Below are 23,914 nucleotides of genomic sequence, written 5' to 3'. Positions count from 1 at the left end.
GCATGTCTACTCCTGCTGAAAGATTTCTGCAATATGCCGCTCACACAGGTGAACACACACACCAGACTTTGTAATTATTTTCCATGAGAGAGGGATGACATACAACCACAAGTTTAGTTTGTATATTGAATTCATTACTTATTTAAACAATAAAGTGAATGTTGGCAGAAGCTGCGATTTAGCCAACTTCCCCAATAAGCTATCCAGGGGTCGTTTATAATGTGGCCAATGAAATATTTATAAATGGCCAGCCTCGAGCCTTGCTCCCCTTCTACTCACGCCTTGTTCACCTAGCTGAGGCAGCATTAGTGAAATGGAGGGGTTCGGGTCCGGAAGGCAAGGGGAGCTGTACCTAGATTAGAGAAGGACAGTATTAATGCAGGGGGTGAATACACAGGGATGGAGGTAGGAGAAAGGTAGAGGAGGAGGGGAGAGGACAGGGGAGGGGGCAGAAAGAGGAAAGAGGGATTGTTAATACACTTAAGGGCTAGGAGGAATGGCCACAATATGATTTGACATGCTTAACATAAATGTATGGGAAGGGTTTGTATTGAGGTGGTCTATATGGAGAAATGGGAGGGAAGGGTGCAGTGTGTGTGTGTGGGGAGGGAGGGGGGGTTGCAATCTTTTGCAATTGAGGTTTATGAATAATTCCTCTCATACCCCCTTCCTGACTTTCAAATTATGGGAGCTGGAGCGAGGGAGGGGAAAATGATATTACAGCGCGGGGTCATCCGCATTCTGTCACCGGCAGAGCACCCAACCAAATTGGTCCCATCTCTTTTCCCTTAAATATTTACTTTTACCTATGAATCTCTGTGATTTGATGAGTGTGGAGGAGCCCGGTGCTGTGAGTGTGTGTATGGTTGTGAGTGTGTGTGCTTGCATGCTTGTTTATGTATGTGTGTATGCATGTGTGGGTTTGTTTGTATGTGTAGATTTGTGTGTGTCTGTGTGTGTGAGTGAAGGGAAATTAGACGATGGATGCGTCTCTGTCAGTGCAGTGAACATTAGCAGCCCCTGGATGCAGAGGAGTGATACTGCAGGCTGAACATATAATGGTCTGTGCTCTCTAGTCTTGGGAGTGGTGTGTGGCTCACACTGGAACGTACACATATGGGGATGTGGTAGTTTTCACCTCTAGGTTTAGTAATAGTCTCATGAGTTGTCAGAAATGCTGTGCTGGCCAGTAGGGTAAGGTTAGCAATGGACAGTGCTCATTATTTTTTATATCTCATATTTTCATATTTTTTAACAGTTCAGCCTAAGGAATGTATTATACCAATGGTCTCCCTTGAGTTCTAATAATGTGCAACTGTTATCCCATGAAGTCAGAGGAGAGCAGATTTTTTAAAAACATATTCATATCATGTCCTTTGAGTGCTTGTCATCCCTCAAATTATAATTCCTTTTGTCTTTGAAGATTATAGACCATAAATTGTCCTTGTTTGTGAGCCAACTCCCTGAAAGATCAGTGTTTGAGTTTTATTGCTGTAGTGTTATGGGCCAGCCATGTTGCTGCTGCTACTGCCGCTGTGCCGGCCGGGTGGGCGGGGAGGAGTGTCCTTTAAAGGTGAACGCCATGTCAGCCGGCTGCTCAGTGGCCTGAAGATTAATAACGCGGACACTAATTACTATCTCCTTTTAATTTCTTCATTTTAAATGTGTCTTTGTTGCAGTCATGCCTGTAGGCCTATATAAACCACTCTCTTCTTTTCCCATGCAGTGTGGAGCTGGTTTTTCATTTAATAAAAGTCAGGGTTATCCACCAAGGATACTGAGGAATGATGAGCCTCGATATAGAGTCGCTTTGGCGTTAGGCTTTGGTTGTAATTTTCTTTATTTGAAATTAATTGATGCAGAGTAATTACCTGAGAAATATGAGGTGAAGTGGAATATAGCCCTTTGTCGCTCAGGGCTCTAACATGGCCTGTAGATTAAAAAAGACGGCAGAAAGGGGAGGGGAAAAGAGAGATAATATTCAGTTATTGTTAGCATATGCATTAAAAGTGAATGACTTGTAGCACTGGGGAGTTGAACCTGCTTCTCCATATTAATGGTTCAATTGCTGAGGGACTAGAGGCGAGTGAAGAGCAGAGGGACATGGGGAGAGAGAGCTTCAGTAATTTGGCCCTGTGAAGTGTGGAGTGTGTGGAGGGTTAGTGGGGAGGGGGTGAGGAGGAGACTGAATGGAGGGAGTTCCAGTACATTAGATGGCTGTGAGTCTGTCCCTGAATGATCAGGCCATTGTGGGAAGGGATTGTGAGAGGGGTGGTTGTGGGTAGGAAGCGGCTGGGCCTGGGCCCAGGGCAGAGTGGTGGGTATCAGGCAGTAGGGCCATATGGCCTGGCTCCATCGGAGCCTAAACTGTGGCTTATGTTTTTACGACCGGAGGCTTCTGGGTTCCGAGGCAGGGCTGGGTCTGCAGACAGGATAGGGCCAGTCGGTAGGAGGGGAGGAGACTGAGGAGCTAGTGACCACATGCATCCTTTTCCCTGGCCTCCTGAGGGACAGTGTCCATACTGAAGGTCAGGCTTCTTCAGCCAGTGGTGAGAGAAGAGGGCACCACCAGGCCTACCATCCCAGACCCAGACACCCGCCACAGGAAATCATTCTCTCCCCCTTTCTTCTTCCCCTCCTCTCCTTTCCTCTCCTCTCCATCCTGTTAGCTCCAACTCGTGGAATATCCCTTCCCAAGGACGTAGAGGCAGATCAATGACACAATGGCAGCTGTGATTGCATTCCTATAAGATTTCAATGGCAGAAGACCTGTTGTGTTAATTCAGCCTGGCTTGTGTCGGTCACTCACTCCAGCTGCCATCTTTTCCCCCCCTTGAAAGCACAACAAGGCTGTGATTGCTACAGAGACCAGGCTGTGTGCTGACAGCCCCCTCGCTGCAGCCTGAGTAATGCAGCCCAGCCCAGGGAGGTGAGACAAGGTGCCAAAGTCCAATTCACTTACGGGACTCGACAGCACAAAAGCCCCTGGTTTACGGAAAAGGCCCATGAATTAATAATCACCTAATTGACTCTTAAGGGTTCTTTCCCTCCTGCTATACCTTTTGTGCTCTCAGATGAAAGTCCACTCTGTGTATCTGTCAGAGTTGTTTTGGGCTGGATGTGAGGCGGGTGTGTAATGTGCGGAGAGGAGAGGTCAGGGTCACACACAGGGTCCTCCCAGTCAGAGAGGTCACTGGGGAGGCCCCACAGTGATCCACATGTATGGATGAAGCCATGAAGATGAGCTCAGCCCCTCTGATGACAAACTGATTCACACCTTATCACAAGTGAGCTACACAGACAGTTCCAGGACAAGGTCACACAGGGACTCCATATATGAAAGCACAGCTCAGAATGTCCTCCGATGCTAATTTGACAAGGAGAGACAGCGAGATTTGAATATTAAGGAACTTGATATCCTTGATTGCCATTTTATGCGGCATATTTAACTTCAAATTGCCTCCCAAGGGCAGGCCAAAAGAAGTGAGACTTTAGAGAGCAATAGAGTTCACCTTTCTGTACGCTTTCCCTCCAACTGAACCCAATGTCTTTATTTTGCCTTTCATAGCCTTTCATAGCCAGAATGTGGCTGTGTGCTGAGCCCAGTGCACATGAATTACAGTGTGGGTCCTGGAGGAGGCAGAGGCCCTTCCATCAGGAGCCAATGTTCTGCTTCTAGCCCCTGTTAATGGATCTGGTCGGCCCCGATGCTCGGCCATGTTCTGATACCAGCCCAACCATGCCACGCTCAGACCTCACACGCTGCTAAAATCCCCTCACTCTCTGTTTTTATCAGCCTCCTTTTCGTTCCGGTATGTTCCCAGGCTCGCTCTGTGTTGGTCTCTCTTTTTTTCCTCTTCACTTGACAACGAAAACAGGATACGGTAGCTGGACTTTAGTCACAGGGCTGGTGTTAGGAGTGGGATTTTGGATTCTTAGGAGAGAGTGATTGATCAGATTTATGAACTCCTAACAGGCCGTGACAAGGTAAGGCTGTACCCTGAACAAGCCTTCCCACCCCGCTCTCTGACTCTCTCTCTCACACACACGCGCACGCATGCACGCACTCACACACACACACACACACACACACACACACACACACACACACACACACACACACACACACACACACACACACACACACACACACACACACACACACACACACACACACACACACACACACACACACACACGCAGACACACACACTCAAACACACTGTACATGTACACCCACATACATTATACACTGGTAGACCCAGGCAGCTGGTGGTTGTTGTTTGAGGGCTTCTTGTGTATTGTTCAATATAGGTATTAAGTGTGTTGGCCTCGGGACTCCATAGCCCATGCATTATGTTGTCCATTACTCTGGCCTGATTGATCATATCAGCCTCATTGAAGACTGTTGTCCAGTAACGCTGCCTCTGTCAGAGCAGAGCAGGCTTCAGCTGCTTGCACTTCTCCAGCTGTTTGCCCTGTGCTGAAGGCCTGGCCACATATGGGCATTTATGGGCCTGATTTCCACCCTGATAGTGAGCCGTTAGAGTCTGATTTCTGAGACAACTAACCGCTTAGCAAGGCAGCAAGGACCTGATCTGGTAGGAGGGCTTACCTCATAGTCTTTTAACACGAGGGGGGGACTACCACCAGAGAGTGAGTGGGCCAGGAAAGAGACATAGGGAGAGAGGAGGAGTGAGGACAGGGGGCAGTGAGTGAAGAGGCAGTGAAGTGTAGTGAAGTGGAGGAGGAAGTGGTGAGGACAGTTCATGACTGAGAGGTTAATGTCAGGGAATGGGGAGGTGCCTTTGTTTAACATTTCCTTTGTTTATTGGTTGATGTGTTTAATGGGATTGTGTCTGACTGGACCAAATAGGGCCTCCCTGGCCGATCCCAGTGTCTCTGGGAGATCTAGCAGGCTGCTCCGAGAAAAGCCAAGGCAGGGCCCCCACTGGGTAATCAGCTCAGCTGCCCCCGGCCTGATTGGAGCTGACATTTTAATGTCTGGAGCAGGAGCATGGTCAGCCCTGCTTAACCTGACCCCCCCTTGCCCCCTTTCCCAATGCCCCCTGTTCTCAATTTGCCCTTCCAGGACTGTACAAATCAGGCCAAATTTAACTCTTTATGGCCTTGTTAAGGGCCGGCAAGACACCTCCTTATGTTTCACAGTGAATTCTTTCCGCTGGCGGCGGGGCACTGTGGTGCTCTGGCTCCCCCACACCGGCTCCGTGTGGATTTAGCTCCTTTACGAGCGCCGGCTTAGCTGAGTATTTTTACTCAGCTGTGATTCTTTTCTGTTTGCCGCTCCCATTTTGTTTGGCTTTATTTCTCTCTCTCTCTGTCTACCCCCCTCCCTCTCTTTCTCTCCCTCCCTCTCTTTCTCTCCCTCCCTCTCTTTTGGCTTTCTAACAGGGAGTGCTCTCCTCTCTGGTTAGCTGAGCAGAAGCTTCTTGTTGTGGGGCCTGGCTCAGTGGAGACAGAGAGAGACAGGGAGCGGGAGGCGAGGAGAGGCTGGCTGCATTGTTAATGCTGCTGCAGGTTGCATTAAAAGGATTAGCTGTGTGATACGTTCAGCCGGCTAGTAGAGCAGAGCACACTGGAGCCTGCAGTGACAGTAGAGAGGGGGTATTCCTGCCTGAGATGGGCAGGTACCTGACAATTAGCCGCTCTTTACATTTCAGCCCACTGTGTGTACCAAAGCATGGCTGTCTTGTACATCCTGTGGTGCATATGGATACTAATCAGTAGGCTAATTCCCTATTGAACCCCCCAAGGGAGTTTTGGGAAAAAAGTTTTGTTTCTCCTCAAAATTCCTGCTCTTTCTAAGAGCTGAATGGCGTGTTGTGGTTGTGAAGCCTGGTGCCCGTGTTGGTTTGTGAAGGGGGGAACCCACAGTTGGGTTTTGAGGGGCTGGGGTGTGAATGAGTCTCTCTATCCACTCTCTCATTGTCACAGTCCACTTGGCCCGACCCACAAACCACTGGAGGAGGCTTAGCTGGTTACAGAAATTCCAATTAAGTCGAGAGTTGCACTGGCACTCACTTGCTGTGTAGGCACAAAGAGCAGGAGGATTTACCCAAGCGGGGTCAAGCTATAGGTCAGTGTTTCCAGCAGGATTTCAGAGGATATTGGGTCCACAACTTCTAAAGCTCTAACTGCCAAGCCAAATTGCACCTCTCCTTCCTCTGTCACTGTTCCTATTTCATTCCTGGCAGAGGAATCCAAGGACCTCACCCCTCTTTGGTAGCAATTTCAACTGAAATGTATTTTGATGAGGAGCAAGCTTATGTGGTCATTGGTCATGAGTGCTTTGAAAGTGAAAATCCAATTTCTTGCTCCCTTCTCAACCAGTCCACAGCCACCTCAGCAATATACATGGCCTTGCCTAGCATGACAGTCTGTTTTGATAATTGTGTGAATTGGAGAAATTGAAAATACAGTTGGGAATTGCTGAGGTTTACACCTCTTGATGAAAGTCTGGCAGTAGATTCACTCACTTATAGTAGGCACTCTTGCTAGCTAATTGGATGTACTGTATCAATGGGGACCTATCTATCATTGTAGACAATAACAATCTAATAATAATGTTATGCAACTATTTATAGTTGGTGTTATTTCTATCATAGCTGTGTAAATGGAACCATAGAAAAAGAGGTGTGAATGAATACACACCTCTCTGTTAGTCAGAGCTGGGTACCTGTATAAGAGCAGCTGTAAAGGAGTACCTGGGAGAAACTAAGTAAAGAAAACGGTCACATTTGAAGTTGAACTGAGGACTGATCTCTTTACCTTAATGCTGGAGTGCGAGGAGATGTTTGCCTCGTCTCAAGTTTGGCGAATCCCTTATCTCCAGCGCCACTTCAAACTGCAAATCGGAGGTAGAGAGAAACCTAAAGCTGCACAATGTGGCAAACTAATGTTTTGATTAGCCATCTGTGGCGCTGTCTGATGTCCTAACGATCCAACATGGGGAGAGACAGGCCGTCAAAGTACCTTGGCTGTGTGTTGCTGCATTGGCATGGGAGGAGAAGTATACAGACTGGTGGTTTGGATGGGGAGCTGTGGGTTGGCTGATCAACTGCTTCCCTGCCCAAGTCCCATTAAACGCGGTTATATCACATTGAAGAAAGACATTTCAAAGCCCTTTATCCACACTTATTGATTGACTTGTTCTCTGGCTGCCAAGTCTTCACCTTGCTTTGATGAGTCTGCTTCTCTTCTTTGCCCCTGTGTGTGTGTGTGTGTGTGTGTTTGTGTGTGTGTGTGTGTGTGTGTGTGTGTGCGCGCGTGTGCGTGTGTGCGTGCGTGCGTGCAGCAGGATCCAGCCAGTCAGAGAGGGACCAGACAGACTCCCCGAACCCCTCTAAGAGGCCCTCCTCACGGTCAGGGGCCACAGGGAGCCCCCTCTCCTCCAAGCGTCCCAGGACGGCTGAGAAGAGTGTTGCTGCGGAGCAGGTAACAGCCCACTCCTTCTGCTCTATCTTTAACACACAGCCTGCTACCACTTCCAGAAGTTGGTTTCTTAAATTATAGAGGATGGTCATATTAAGACTCACTGTTCTAACTATTTGAACTTGCCAATCAACTCAAGGTTATCCCATCCCCAATTACCATGCCCTCATTATAAGCAGTAAAACTTACACATTAATTGAGAAAAGGAATGTAAAGATGTAGCTACTTCTAAGCATTTTTCTTAAAGACATTTGAATAAAGACGGATTTTTTGGAAATCTCCTTAAAATTAGTTTTGCTTTCCTGCTGCAGTTGCATTGCTAATTGTGCAAAAGGTGGAAAATCAATATAGTATTTGACAGATGAGAGAGCTTTGAAGTGTGTGCCAGGACTGCTGCTCTCCATATTGCCCAATGGTCCATGATCAGAGGGACCTGCCTGGTAGAGACACAGGGGGCAACACTCCTCCATCCTCCCATTCCAACTCCTCTCTCTCACAAAGCAGACCTACAGCTCTCCATCTCACCTCATTAGCCTCCCTGTGCTCCTCTCTCCCCCCTCTCCTCCTCTCTCCCCCCTTTCCTCCTCTCCTCCAGATGTACCAATGTCCCTACTGCAAGTTCAGCAACACGGACCTGAACCGCCTGAGAATGCACGTGATGACGCAGCACTCTGTCCAGCCCATGTTCCGCTGCCCGCTCTGCCAGGACATGCTGAACAACAAGATCCATCTGCAGTTCCACCTCACACACCTCCACAGCGTGGCGCCCGACTGCGTGGAAAAGCTCATCGCCACGGTACTTGTGTGTGTTTGTGTGTGTGTCTGTGTGGACTGTGGATACAGTATGTGTATACATTCATCCTTAGGTACTGTATTCTTCAGAAATATCTAACCATTGCCCCTGCAATGCTGTTACATACCAACAGTCAGCTCAATTATAACAGGGAATGCACATTCCCTCAAGCTAAACGAAACCATCCTAAAATATCAATGCCAATCCTCCTGCACACATCCATCTCTGTAAAATAGGGTGAACACAACTGTTGTTGTAATAATAATGATAATAATTGATTGCATTTATATAGCGCCTTTCCACCTACAGTAGGTGCTCAAAGAGCTTTACATAGTAGGGTGGGAAATCACCTCTTCCACCCACTTGGGGGATGCACTGCAACCATTTAATACCAGAAGGCTCACCACACATCAGCTATTGTACAAATACAAATATGGTGTTTTATAAGCTAAACAGTTCAGTCCGTAATCCTCTTGCTGGGTTTTCCTTCCCTTTCTCCTGGTGCATTGTGGTCTTTCTGTTTGTGAAGATACAGGTAGGCGCCTGCCTCTGAGATGTGTACATTGATTACTGTTATCCTCCTAATCCATGGCCACTGGATTGCATGGGTACTTCATGACATCTTTTTTTCATGGGCCTTTTTAAACACACTGAATACATTGAGAGGAAAGCACAACACAGGATGTCATGGCTCTGCCACCTAGCCTTTAATACCCAGCCCATCCTGTACAGTATACATCCTTTACCACATTTATATTTACCATTGTGTCTGTTTAGTCATTTATTTTCTCTGTGGGAAGTGATGAAGAGGCCATGGGAATACGCACAGCCTTTTTGTTGCTCTGCGTGTGTGAGCTTAGCGCATGTAGCGTATGTCTGTACACAAAAGGCAATGTAGGCAGGCCGGCTGGGCCCCATCAGGTCAACGGAGGCCTTAGCTGTGTCTCTTCTCTGCAACCCAGAGATGACTGTTACTCACCCTGCCTGCCTGCCTGGCTGGCTGTTTGTAATGGAGCATGTCTCTCCAGTCTTCTCTCTTCCAAATTGATGACATTTGAAGCTTTATCAAAATACAAAGGAAACTGTTAATTGTGAAATGGCTCCAAGGCATCCCATTGACTCACTGCCAGTCACATATTATGGGGGTTAGGTTCAGATGCTTTAGCCATATTCTAATGTGGCGTTGTCTAATGTGCCTATGGTCAATGAGCCCTTTTTTCGGTCTCATTGTTATCGTAGTCAGTTGAGACAGTGAGGGGGAGAGAGAGACAGATAAGTCTGTTGTTTGCTAGATGAGCTGCACTCTTACCTCCCAGTCCATTTATTCTCAGGAGCACATTGATCTTCTCTCAGTGTCTGTGATCACCTTAGCGCTATTCAAAACAAAGGCTTTTATTAATAATATATTCAAGTTATTGTGACACAGATTAATTTAAATTGAATGAATACTTTTTTCCCTTTAATGAAATGCAAGTTCATGCAATGGAAATATTATTATTCACTATTTCTTTAATCTAGCGTGCCAAACTCAAATCTCACGTGAATAATGAATGCACCAATTTCACAAAGAGACAATAGGGACTGTGTGTCTGTACAATCACCCCTAACGTTTCCTATACATATACCACTATCTAGGAACTATCTCCACCCAGAGCGATACAAAAAACGTAAAGCCTAAAGCATTAATATACGTTCTGAAGTTAGATATAGACTCACACACATGTAATATCAGTATTTACAACATTGACTCTGTCTACCTCTGCTACATTACCCCAGCGAAATAACCCAGCTCATTTTGTTTTAATCAGCATCAAATGGAAATATGGTTTTATTTTCTCTCCTTTGATTTCCTGTAAATGACTGTGCAAATGTTGACGTTTGTTCTTGCCTGTGGAACAGAATTGCTCGCTGGACAATCATCCAGGAGAACGGTGCTCTGCCTAGCTGCCTAGCCATCTTTCTGGCCCAGCTAGAAAGCAAATGGCGAACACTTTAGTATGGAAGGCAGCAGTATTTATCTTTTATAGAGATAATAATGCACTGAGCAAAGACTCAGGAGAGAACCATAGGTAATATAATGCACATTAAAACCAGCACCTTTTTTTTTATTTTTACTGGTGGATATAGATGGAACGGTACTCTATTTTTTTCACATGTGTAGCAGACGAGCCTAATGAATTCTGAAATAGGAGACTTTTATTTCATGTCGACCATGCATAAAGATGCACACACTCTCTCAACCTTCATTTTTATCCACCATGTTCTCTCTCTCTCTCTCTCTCTCTCTCCTGCAGCCCCATCCTTCCATTACCCCTCCCTCTCTCTCCTCTCTCACTCCCTCTCTTCCTCTCTCCTCCCCTCCCTCTCTCATTCTATGTCTCATTTTCTGTCTGTCTAAGATAGGGGTAATGAAAATAATTGTGCTTCATTAATTCTGAGTCTGGCTAGATGATAGCCATTTTGAACTATGTTTGCCAATTAGGCGGTCCAAATTAAAAGTGACCTTGGGATACTCTCTGCTCTTGCCTCTCGTTGTCTAATGAAGCAGTTGTCTAGAAACAGTCCACTTTGTAATGTAAATCGCTGCTGTGTTTTGTATTTGTGGTATTCTCCATGCTGGTTGCATTAATTTGCCACTCTCTGTTTGGAGGAGAGAGAGAGAGCAGGGAGGAGAAAACAGAAAGTATCTGAATATTTTCCAGTGAATTTCTGATGAGACTAATCGCACAGTGATGGACTAGAGAATGTTTACTGTTCCACTTAACCCTGGAGCCCTATGCAAACCCGCTGTTGCTTGAGGAGGACTCGGCCTTGTGTAGAACTAGAGCGGGTCTGTTTGGAGCTGTGTGCCATGCTTTGTTTACAGACACGTCCTCATTGTCACTATTTGCAGTACACACTGCCAGTTGCAGACTGACAGAGAGTTTGTTCCTTTTAGAAGCACAGGCCAGACCAAAGGTACACACAAATGTAGACAGAGTAAACAGTTTATTTTATGTTTCATATGACTAGGTGAATCCATTATGCCTTTATACATTACTCCTGGTGACTTAAGGTTAAATATATGTTGATAAGATTTGACTGATTATTTTTGAAGAATATGAATATTGTGTTAGATAGTAAAGGTCAAAACAGCTATTTGAATGATATTCTTCCTTTTCATTTTGTTTAGCCTCGTTTGATGTTATCATACACACATCCACATGTAAGTAAAGAGGCAAAGCCAGGATGACCATTATGGGGTGATAGGAGAGAAGAAGGGTGGTCCATTGCAGTAAGGAGTACCTGAAGGGGTGGAGGGGTGGGGAGAGATTGTGCGGAGTAGAGACAGGGGTGGGGAGGGACTGTAGGGAGAGAGGTGGGGAGAGACTGTGGGGAGTATGGAGAGGGGTGGCGTGTGTTGGGGTACTGTGAATTGAAATGCAGCGTGGGGAGTGAGGCTGATTATTCTGTTTGGGGAGTTAATTGAAGGAAGGTGAAGCAGACAGTGCCTCATCTCCCGGCCTCTTCCAATCTCAATCACTGATTATTGTTAAATAGGAGCCGCTTAATGAGTGCATTTGATGAATTGTTGCATTTCTGTAAGGGGAAAGAGGGGCTATGAGGGGGAGATATGGGAGAGGAGGAGGGGTGGGGGGAGGTAATATGGAGGGAGGTGGCTGTCATTCACCCATGATTGACTTCAACCTTTTGAGAGCAAAGAAAACCTGGTCGCTTCTCTGCAGTTTTTTAATCAATATTCATTGCTCCTTGAAATGTTCTAATTAAAATGGTAGAAACAAATTAAACCATTGTATAGTGGAAAAATGCATAGCATTTCTCCTGAAACGTCATTTCTTTGCGTATTTCTTCAGAAATCTTTATTGAACCTGTTCATGTTTGGATTTATCCATAGTAGCTCTAATTTTGTATTCTTAATGCACCTGAAATAACTCTAACGTAACTGACATTAAACCACTATATTGTGACTTATGCAGGGTTGGAAGGCACAGACTATTTCCCCAAATTGATAGTGCTTATATTACCCAGAATGCCTCTTGTCTGCTCTGGTTCTTATCATTGTAATGGTATGTGCTTTTTTCATGGAATAATTATTTAATTAGGTGGCCTAATAAGCTTTTCAGTTGGCCAAGGTATGCTTTTCAGGCCATCTCACTAATTGGCTGCAGCAGAACTTTCCAGTCGCATGATAAAACACCAGCAGTGATCAAAGTGCAAATTCCAGGGATGGCAAATAAAGTCAAAAGTAATATGATTATTTGTGAGTGTGTGAGTTAGTGCATGTGAGAGAGAAACCTTGTGCAAGGGTTTCCACGATTTTTTAAGATGTCTATCAATTCCATCAGGAAAATATGTGTGCAGTTTTAAGTGGAAAGAATATATAACAACATCATCTTTTTGTGAGCTTACAGAAACTCAGTTGTATAATAGAACCAGACAGTAATTAACATGGGACGTGTCTTGTGTTTGATTTTCCAGGTGACGGCATCAGAGGTTCTGCCAGAAAGCATGTTCATACCAGTACCAGGCCCAGACAGAGAGGCACAAAGCAGCACCCCACAGGCCACGGCTAACTCCAGCTCTGAAGATATCAAGAAACAAGCCGGTCAGTATAGCACCATGTATTTTCCTATGCTTTAATTGTTCCTACTTTCATTTATATGTGAAGGATAGCGATGGCACGGTTCTCCCTTTGGACAATGTAATGAAAATGTAGGAGATCATGCCAAGGCCGTCATTGACAACAAAGGAAAAATAATGATTCCTGTATCTGCGGGAGTCTGAATTAGTTATTACTTCTGTGTGTTGCAACCTCCCCCTTCCCTGGGGATTCTGAAATGATACATGCGTCAAGGACTCCTAAGTAGAGATAAGATGTCCTCTGTTGAAATTACATTTTCTTGCACGAAGACTCTGCTTATGTGGGAGCCTCTTTAATTCATTTTTTTCTTTCTCTTTATTTATTGACAGAACCTTTAGATGCTGAGCCTGAGAAAGGGGTCTCACTGCCTACAGAAATAGCTGAAGCTCGCAAGTCACCTCTGGAGGATCAGCAGTCTGGGAGGGAAGACACAGGATTCCTGTGTTGGAAGAAAGGCTGTAACCAGGTCTTCAAGTCCTCTAACTCCCTCCAGGTGCACTTCAACGAGGTTCACAACAAAAGGCCTCAGCTGCCTGTCTCAGACCGGCATGTCTACAAGTATCGCTGCAACCAGTGCAGCCTGGCCTTCAAGACGGTGGAGAAACTGCAGCTGCACTCGCAGTACCACGTCATCAGAGCAGCCACCATGTGCTGCCTCTGTCAACGCAGCTTCAGGACCCTGCAGGCCTTGAAGAAACATTTGGAGACCAGCCACCTAGAGTTGAGCGAGGCTGACATCCAACAGCTCTATGGAGGCTTACTGATGAACGGAGACCTTATGGTGATGGGAGATCCATCACTTGGAGAGGACCACGGTGGACTGGGAGAAGATGACAAAGAGGGAGAGGACAGTGACCAAGAGGAGAAGCAAAGCCCAACAGGTAGCGACTCTGGCTCATTGCTAGAAGATTTTGGATCAGAGCCCAAGCGTGCCCTGCCATTCAGGAAAGGTCCTAACTTTACCATGGAAAAGTTCCTGGACCCATCTCGTCCTTTCAAGTGCACAGTGTGCAAAGAGTCATTTACACAGAAGAACATTCTTCTGGTTCACTACAACTCTGTCTCACACCTGCACAAGGTCAAGCGGGCCCTACAGGAGTCCACCACTGGTCAACCAGAGCCCACCAGCAGCCCTGACAACAAACCATTCAAGTGCAGCACTTGCAACGTGGCTTACAGCCAGAGCTCTACTCTAGAGATCCACATGCGCTCTGTCCTCCACCAGACCAAGGCCCGAGCAGCCAAGCTTGAAGCAGCAGGAGGAAACACCAGCTCCAGCAGTGGTTCTGGATTAAGTGGCGGTGGATCCTCCATCAGCACTTCAACTCCAAGCCCAAGCCCAGCTACTAACTCAACAACCAGCTCCAGCAACCACAGCTCTTCTGGGGCTCAGACTACACAGAGTATTCTTGGAGGCAACCACATGAGCCAGTCTCACAGCATTGAAAGCCTTGGGAACTCCTCAATGACTTGTCATCCGTCTGAAAACCATGAATCAAAAAAGAAGAAATTTGCAGACATGCTCTCTGCAAGGGGACAGCAGCACCAGCAGCAGCAGCAGCTTCAGCAGCAACAGCAACAGCAGTTGGCTCAGGCCCAAGCCCAAGCCCAGGCCCAGCTTCAACAAGAGCTCCAGCAGCAAGCTGCCCTCATCCAGTCCCAGCTTTTCAACCCAGCACTTCTGCAGCACTTCCCCATGACAACTGATGCTCTTCACTCACTGCAGCAACAGCAGCTGCTCTTCCCTTTCTACATCCCTGGAGCAGAATTCCAACTGAATCCAGAGATGAACCTCAACAGTTCTGCACTTGGCCTGTCAAGCTCCACTGCCAACTCTCTGTTGGAGGACCTGAAGAACTCTGCCCAGCAGGCTCAGGCTCAGAGCTGCCTGCAACAACAGCTGATGCACCACCACCTTCAGCAGCAGCACCAACAGCAGCAGGCCCAAGCCCATTCTCAGGCCCAGGGCCAGATGGCTTTGCTTCAGCAGAGTGCCAATCTCCTTCACCAGGCTGAGAAAAAGCAGAAGGCCGCTGCCGCCCACAATGAGAAGCAAGAGAGAGAAAGGGAAATACAAAGAGAAAAAGACTTAAGAGAGAAAATTGAGGAACATGTCACAAAAGACAGCTCTGACAACAAGTCAAACGAAAAAAAGGATATGCAACAGACTGCAATGAACTCCAACCACGATCCTGGCTTTCCTCCACCAAGGATTGCTTCAGATGCTCGTGGAAATGCCACTAAAGCCCTTCTGGAGAACTTTGGGTTTGAGCTAGTGATTCAATACAATGAAAACAAGCAGAAAGCTCAGAAGAAGCCAGCGGGGCCTGGACCAGCTGGAACAAGCACGCCTGGTGGGATCACAAGAGTGGTGGACCCCATCGAGGGATTGGAGAAGCTGGAATGTGAGGCCTGTGGAAAACTATTTTCCAACATACTAATTCTGAAGAGTCATCAGGAGCACATCCATCAGGCCTTCTTCCCATTCCGCTCCCTGGAGAGATTTGCCAAGGAATATAGAGAGCAGTATGACAAACTGTATCCACTCAGACCCCAGACACCAGAGGCTGCTCCTCCTGCTCCTGCACCTCCTCCTCCTCCTCCTCCTCCTCCTCCTCCACCTCCACCCCCTCCACAGAGAGCCCCAACACCAAATATTCCTGTCTCTGCTCCCTCCATCACACCCCCAACTGTGTCGACCCCACAGCCTCCTGTTCAAATGGCTCAAATTTCCATGCCAATGGATATGCCCCTCTTCTCACCACTCATGATGCAGTCAATGTCTCTACAGTCCATGCCCTCCCAAATGCAATCCCAGATGTCATCTGTGGAGTCACAGTCACTGGCTAATGATCTGGCCCAGCTTTACCAACAGCAACTTACACCAGCCATGCTACAGCAGCAGCAGAATAAGAGGCCCAGGACACGTATCACTGATGACCAGCTTAGGGTCCTTCGGCAGTACTTTGACATCAACAACTCCCCCAATGAGGAGCATATTAAGGAGATGGCAGATAAGTCAGGGCTGCCCCAGAAAGTCATCAAACACTGGTTCCGCAACACCCTCTTTAAAGAGCGCCAGCGCAACAAAGACTCACCCTACAACTTCAACAACCCACCCATTACCACTATGGAGGATATCAAAATTGACTCTAAACCCCCTTCCCCTGAGCCTCAAAGACAGGAATGTTATGGGAGTAAAAGATCCTCAAGAACAAGGTTTACAGACTACCAATTGCGGGTGCTTCAGGACTTCTTTGATGCTAACGCCTACCCCAAAGATGATGAATTTGAACAGCTCTCCAACCTTCTGAGCCTCCCCACTCGTGTCATTGTGGTTTGGTTCCAAAATGCTCGTCAGAAGGCACGCAAGAATTATGAAAACCAGGGGGATGGAAGTAAAGATGGTGAACGAAGAGAACTGTCCAATGACCGTTACATTCGCACCACCAACCTGAACTACCAGTGCAAGAAATGCAGTCTGGTTTTCCAGCGTATATTTGACCTCATAAAGCACCAAAAGAAGCTGTGTTACAAAGATGAAGACGATGACGGGCAATACGACAGCCAAAACGAGGACTCTATGGATCTTTCTCATGAATACTACACCCCCTCTGGGTCCTCCTGTCACACCCCTATGCCTTCTTCCTCAAGCCTCTGCCCTCTCCCTCCCTCCACCTCAGCTTTTTCCCACCTCTCATCCTCTGAAAAGGAGGAAGCCTCACCAGCTAACACATCAAACTCTTATGATGAGAAGCCCAAACATTTGGCTGAAATGTCCTCAGATCCACGTGAGCACCAGACCACCATCAAACAGGAGACTGTGCATCAGCCCCAATCTGAGACTCAACATCAGAGAAGAGAAGCACGAGATGAGAAGCCACAAACAGCCCCAAAGACAAACAAGCATTCTTCTCCTTCCCTCTCTCAGCAGCAACGTGAGTGTGGTCCCTCAGCCTCTCAGACAAGCCAGGCTGAGAGAGCTTCTCAGAGCTCCCACATGGGCCTCAACCCTCACATGAGCTCTGCATCACAGCAACAGCTGGCACAGCAAATGATCCAATACCAGTGTGAGCAGTGCAAGCTTGGCTTCCCATCCTTTGAGCACTGGCAGGAGCACCAGCAACTCCACTTCCTCTCTGTGCAAAACCAATTCATCCACCCTCAGTTCTTGGACCGCCCAATGGACATGCCCTTCATGTTGTTTGATCCTAGCAATCCCCTGTTGGCCAGTCAACTGCTCTCTGGGGCTATGCCACAGATCCCAAGCAGCTCTGCCACCTCTCCATCAACACCCACCTCCACCATGAACTCCCTGAAGAGGAAGTTGGAGGAGAAAGCAGGAACTAGCCCAGGAGAGAATGACAGCACCAACAGTGGGGAGGAGCCACAAAGAGACAAGCGCCTAAGGACTACCATCACACCTGAGCAGCTGGAGATCCTCTACCAGAAATACCTGTTGGACTCAAACCCCACTCGTAAAATGCTTGACCACATCGCTCATGAGGTGGGACTGAAGAAGAGGGTAGTGCAAGTTTGGTTCCAAAATACCAGAGCCAGGGAAAGGAAGGGGCAGTTTCGGGCTGTAGGGCCTGCTCAAGCTCACCGGCGATGCCCTTTTTGTCGTGCTCTCTTCAAGGCGAAAACTGCACTAGAGGCACATATCCGTTCCCGCCATTGGCATGAAGCCAAACGTGCCGGTTACAACTTAGCTCTCTCTGGCATGTTCACTGAGGAAGGGATGCAAATGAAGATGGATCCTCTGGATATCTCCAGCTATTCCCAGCTTGCCCCTTCTAACAATGATGGACAATGCTCCTCTCTGTCACCAGTGAGCAAAAACATGGACTTGTCTCCAAGGGCCCTTTTGAGCCCTTCATCCATTAAAGTTGAAGGAGGAATGGAGGACTTTGAGAGTCCATCTATGTCCTCTGTCAACCTTAGCTTTGACCAGAACAAACTTGATAATGACGACTGTTCTTCAGTGAATACGGCCATCACAGATACCACCACTGGTGATGAGGCCAATGCTGACAATGACAGTGCTGATCAAAAGCATGGTCAAAATAGTGGTGATTATCTATCTAAGTCTGTGGGTACAGCCCCCTCCCTTGAAAATGACGACCAGATGTCCTCAGGGCTGGTGAGCCCTGCGACAAGCTATTATGCTAGAGACTATGAAAATGAGAATATAATTGACTACAGTGAGACCTCCAGTCTGGCTGATCCCTGCTCACCAAGCCCCGGAGCTTCCGGCAGCAGGAGCATCGACAGTGGAGACCGTCCTGGCCAAAAGCGCTTCCGAACTCAGATGACTAACCTCCAGCTGAAGCTGCTCAAGTCCTGCTTCAATGACTACAGGACACCTACCATGCTGGAGTGTGAGGTACTTGGCAATGATATCGGACTTCCAAAGAGGGTGGTTCAGGTGTGGTTCCAGAATGCTCGCGCCAAGGAGAAAAAGGCCAAGCTCAGCATGGCTAAGCACTTCGGGATCAACCACACATCCTACGAGGGGCCGAAGACGGAATGCTCTTTGTGCGGTGTCAAGTACAGTTCCCGTCTCTCCGTGCGAGATCACATCTTCTCTGCGCAACACATCACCAAGGTAAAGGACACCATTGGGAGCCAACTGGACAAGGAGAAGGAGTACTTTGACCCAGCCACTGTCCGCCAGCTGATGGCCCAGCAGGAGATGGATCGCATCAAGAAAGCCAATGAGGTCCTGGGACTGGCACAGCAGCAAGCCATGCAGCAGCAGGGGATCTTTGATAGCCCCGCCCTGCAGGCCCTGAACCTTCAGTCTGCCTATTCAAATCTGCAAGGGATGCCCCCTGGACTTCTGCCAGGTGTCGGAAGCACCTCCCTACCTGGCTTTAACTCATCAAACTCAGGTATGTCATCGCTCAGACGTCACATAGATCACTGTTTCATCAGAGTTGTCTTAAACCGATGAAGCACTCTTGGATCAAATGTAATATTTTGTCATATCCATAATTGAAAAGAAGTGCTGTACCAGTATGGAGAGGGAAATGTAGGGTCTCATTCAAGTAAAACCATTAACTAGGTCTTTACTGGGAAAACTAGTAAGCACTTTGGAATAAATAAGGCTCTGAATTTCTCCTACATTTTCCAGTATGTAGCGTTTCGACCTTCTTCAGATGAAATACCCTTGTCATCAATCAATCTGTCATCTGGAAATATTCACATTGGAATACATACATGTAATACAATATAACAGTGTGAGGGCACCTTCCATTTTAATCTGGATTTGCCAGGCACCTGTAAACAGGTTATTTTTACATAACGTTGTATTTCATAATGAATCATACATTCTAGTAAAAGTCATTCATTTTGTTCATTTGACAGTGTTGGCCTGCGTTATTGGAGAGACGCTGCTACAACAAACAAATACAATATAAAATCTGAATGAGCATCTTCAGACATCTGCTGTCAACTTTATGATCTACTTGAACTGTTACCACTCAGTTAGAGAACATTAAACAAAGTCCTAAAATGAATACTAATAGGTCACCTCCTTCTCTAACCTCTTTGACCTTGGGAACATTAGTAGTACTTGACCTTATTATCATTTAAATGACATGTTTTGATTTCCTAAGTTTGTTTAAAGGTCAGTGTCATACTTTATGTAAAGAAACCATTTGCACATGTTTGAAGTAGTAGATACTGGAGTCCTTATTATGTTAAGATGTATCTAAATCTTCAGTTTGTCAGTTGTTTTCTTTGTTATTGCCCAGCTACTTCTTGATTGATTAACTCTAGTAAATATTGTGATTGAGACCTCTTCTCATGGGCCTTCCTGGAAAGGCTGAGTTTCTGATTGGCCAACGTTGAATCAGCAAATGCAATCAAATGAATTACCTCTGGTGAAAAACATTTATCTTTAATAAAGTGCTCAGTTATTAATGCACTGAGCTCCAATAATTAGTGTGTACAGTAGCTCTCTGGAACACCTTAGAAAAACACATACATGCATCTATGAATAACTAATGTCTTGAATCCCCCTCTAACTCTGAATTCTACTATTTCTCTGTTTCATCTCCTCTAGCTTTAACTCCTCCCAAACCTCCAAACCTCCTGAACATGCCTGGTGCCAGTGTTCCTTCACCCAGCCTCCCTACATCTGGATTACCCAACAAGCCTCCCTCCTCCTCCTCCTTGGCATCACCCAGCCCAGCACAGGCCAACACATCTGTCGCCCACTCCAGCCCTACTTCCACCTCCACCACCACAACAACCCAGTCAGGCTCCCGGCCTGAACATCCCAAAGAGCGTAATGTTGAGAGGTCAAGAGAGAAGGAGAAGCCCCACCACAAGGAGAAGACAGAGAAGCCCTCAACGCCATCCTCCACAGGAGGCACCCCAGCCCCATCCACCTCTGCTGCCAGCGCCAAGAAAGAAAAACAAGACGCAGCTGTGCCCGCCACCTCCATGCCCACACCGGGTATGGAGTATGTGGTGGACCCTGCCCAGCTCCAGGCCCTGCAGGCTGCCTTGGCATCGGACCCTACAGCTCTACTGACTAGTCAGTTCCTGCCCTACTTCATGCCTGGATTTTCCCCTTATTACGCCCCGCAGATACCTGGAGCTCTCCAAGGCGGCTATCTGCAGCCAATGTACGGCATGGAAAGCATGTTCCCCTACAACCCAACATTGTCCCAAACGCTGATGGGCCTGTCCCCAGGGTCCCTGCTTCAGCACTACCAGCAATATCAGCAGAGCCTGCAGGAGGCACTACAGCAGCAGCAGCAGCAGCTTCAGCAGATCCAGCAACCCAAAGCGAGCCAAACTCCAGTTCCCCTTCAACCTTTGGGGGACCGCAAAGAATCTGCCAAAGATCCAGCGAAAACAGAGGAGCAGAAAGGCAACCCCCACAGAGAGACCTCTTCCTCCTCCTCCTCCTCTCACAATAACCTACCCTCCAAGCAGAACGAGATGGATGGCAAAGTCGCAGACCCCCTTCTAGACCAGTACATCGTCCCCAAGGTGCAGTACAGGCTGGCGTGTCGCAAATGTCAAGCAGTCTTCAGCAAGGAAGAAGCGGCCGTCAATCACCTGAAGTCTATCTGCTTTTTCGGTCAGTCTGTGGCAAACCTGCAAGAGGTGTTGCTGCGTGTCCCCAGTGGCACAGGTGCAGGGGTGGGCAGCCTCTACGACTGCCTGGCCTGCGACACCACGTTGGATGGGGACAAAGCGCTTCGTCAACACCTGGATTCGGCTTTGCACAAACACAGAACAATCAAGCGATCAGCCAGAAATGCCAAAGAGCACGCTACTAGTTTATTACCTCACTCTTCAGCCTGCTTCCCCGATCCTAACACCGCATCTACCTCGCAGTCTGCCACTCATCTCATCAGCACCCCCCCTCCCCCGCCAACGACATCAGCCACCATGCCATCCTCCTCTGTCTCTTCATCCTTGTGCTCCTCCTCTGCCACCCCACTCAACACCACAGCTGCCGGCAAACCCTGGCCCCAGGCCCCTTTCTCCAGAGCTTTAGCTGGGAAGCCCAATGCCACTCCTTCTTCTTCTTCTTCTTCTTTTCCTCCAGTATCCTCACATTCAACGGTTACCTCAAGTTCATTGAGCACCTCAGGAGTTCAGACCTCGATACCAACAGACGTCTTTACCGACGAGTCTGACTCTGACAGCAGTCAGAAGTCAGCAGACAGGCTGGGCAGGACGGCGGAGGTGCCGCAACAGCCCGGCTGTCTCAAAGACAGTAGTAGTTGTAGTAGTAATCTTGCTAGTGTAGGAACGGACTCCATCAGATTGTAAAAGAGCTTTCGGTGATGGACAATATTTTAAAAACGCAAAAGACAAAAAAAAACACAAATGGGAAAAAACAAACAAAAAAGCAGCGATGTTAAAATACGTTTAAAAGTATACAAAACAATTTCAGAAAAAGATGTGTAAAGACTAACTGCAATTCCAAAGCTTGTAACCAAAAATTTAAATGTTACTGGATTGTTTTCCCATATCAACATGCTGGTTTTCATTTCTTTCAACTGAAATATATACATATATATGTATACGAATAGAAAAGATCACTGCAGTTAAGTTTTGGGTAATGATAGAGGAATGCTGTATAGCAATGGACTGCCTCAAAGTTGTTAAATGCCCCAAGAACCCTTTTGACAAAGTCAACAAGCTGTCCCTTGTTTGTGTAATTATTTCCACTTAATAGCACAGTCACAAAAAGCCAGTATGTACTGTATGGGAGAATAGTCTAACAGTTTTCTGCTGTCAAAGCGTTCAAATACCAATGGCTTGCAAAAGTAAAAAGAATAATGTAATGTCTATTTTATTCTCAGGTCAACAGCTCACAGACGTTTTTCTGTTACAGAAATTCATTGTTTTACACCTTTTGTTCCGAACAGGAAAAACATTTGTTTTTTTCTCCAGAAATTGATTTTAACGACAGAAAGTTTTAAAATGAGTGAAAATATCATAAAGGCATAGCTTTCTGGGCATTTAAAAGGGTAGCTGATCTGCTGATTTTAAAAATTTGAAATACTCTTAAAGGGGGAAATTTAGCAATCCCATTTTACCCAGACACGGAGAGCATTGCAGACATGTTGATGGGGGATAAAAAAGATTTTTTTGATAAAAAAAACTTTCTGTATTTATGATAGATATGAACATTTTTGGTGTTAAGTAGATTGTTGCATTGGAAATGAATTTAAACAGTATGGTAGATTGAAAAAAAACTTTGTGTACATTTAGCTTTTGTATCGTCCAACTTTAAGGCGCTTCATTTGATGTTGTCTTGGTCATTCCGATAGACTAGATTATGGAGCAGTAACTTATCTAAACTTTATTTCTGTCTTATTCTCGGCTTCTTGGCTAACGTTCACCCAACTGCCACTCTCCCACTAGGCAGGATCCTCTCTTTCAAAATGTTTTTTCTCTGTTTTGGTTGGTATGGTTCTAACCAAAAAAGAAAAAAAGACCTGGGGTGAAATGTTAAACAATATTTACTTTTATTTCTGTTACCTTTGTGCACTTAACACTGTCTGACTCATAATTCTCACTTTACTTGTTCCTCTCTCTCCTCACTTTGTTTTTCTCCTCCCCTGCATTTGTAGATATGGAGATAGTTACTCCTCCTCGTGCACTACGAAGCAGTCCTTTTGTTCTTCATGTAGTGTGGCTACAGTCTTTTTTCGGCTTTATTTTCATTTAGACTTTACGTTGTTGTTGTCATAGATGAAAATTAAAAAATAATAATAATAATAATAATTCTCACGCTTTAAAACAAAAAGAAAATCCAAAGACTAAACACTTTCACCATTGGTGCATAAAGATGAGAAAAGAGGCTTCTTTATACTTGAGAATTTGTTGCTGTTTTTAGAGGAAAGAAAACAAAGTTTTAAAATAAAGGAGTACGCATCAGAGTTGCCGTTTTTGCTTCTTTGCAAGCAGACAGGTGGCTTTTTTACGTAAAATACCAAGAATACCAAAAACCAAAAAAGGGCCCTTGTCCTTGCATTGTGGAGTAGCACCGTTACAGAGCCATTGCAGTTTGTAAGATAGAGGTTATAAATCTTTGTTTTAACTTTTCTGTCACTCACAAAAATTTCTTTTTTTTAAAGAAAATGTATGTCTGGTCTTCAAGGACATACATTTTGCTGCTAATGTAGAATTTTGAAAAAAGAATACCTAGCTAGATGCATGCTCATTTTGCTTTTTGGCTAAGCTTTAACTAAAACAACAATAAACCATTTTCTTGCCTCTGCGACATCTTTTTTTTTTTCTTCTTGCAAAAACGGAACTTTGAAGACTGTGAATATATGTTCCAAAGGACATTTTTGCCGATTTTCTTTTTGAACAGACCAATGTTTAAAGCCAATGATATATAACATTAGTATAGAACAGTGCATTCCAAATATCACATCAAAGTTTTTTTTTTTTCTTAAGCAAGGACTGATTTCATTTGAATTAATTTGATTTTTTTCCCCTTTTTTTTATTTCTAAGGTGACTGTAAGCTATTGTGTAAAGTTAG

General features: G+C 46.1%; 1 protein-coding gene across 1 annotated transcript in view; it reads left to right on the top strand.

Moving 5' to 3' along the window:
* The window catches only part of LOC120052516 (zinc finger homeobox protein 3-like), a 69,669-nt gene extending 46,023 nt beyond the window's left edge, over positions 1–23,646 (top strand). The window contains exons 4-8 of the mRNA XM_038999479.1: positions 7,319–7,455; positions 8,048–8,248; positions 12,725–12,851; positions 13,217–18,781; positions 19,957–23,646. Coding sequence (XP_038855407.1) covers positions 7,319–7,455; positions 8,048–8,248; positions 12,725–12,851; positions 13,217–18,781; positions 19,957–21,686 — 7,760 coding nt within the window. The 3' untranslated portion in view covers positions 21,687–23,646. The remainder of the gene's footprint in view (positions 1–7,318; positions 7,456–8,047; positions 8,249–12,724; positions 12,852–13,216; positions 18,782–19,956) is intronic.
* Positions 23,647–23,914: the final 268 nt, after the last annotated feature.

Source organism: Salvelinus namaycush, chromosome 1 (assembly GCF_016432855.1).
Source record: "Salvelinus namaycush isolate Seneca chromosome 1, SaNama_1.0, whole genome shotgun sequence".
Classification (NCBI taxonomy): Eukaryota; Metazoa; Chordata; class Actinopteri; order Salmoniformes; family Salmonidae; genus Salvelinus; species Salvelinus namaycush.
Note: the sequence above shows the minus strand (reverse complement) of the source record. Positions and strands in the feature narration are given on the sequence as shown.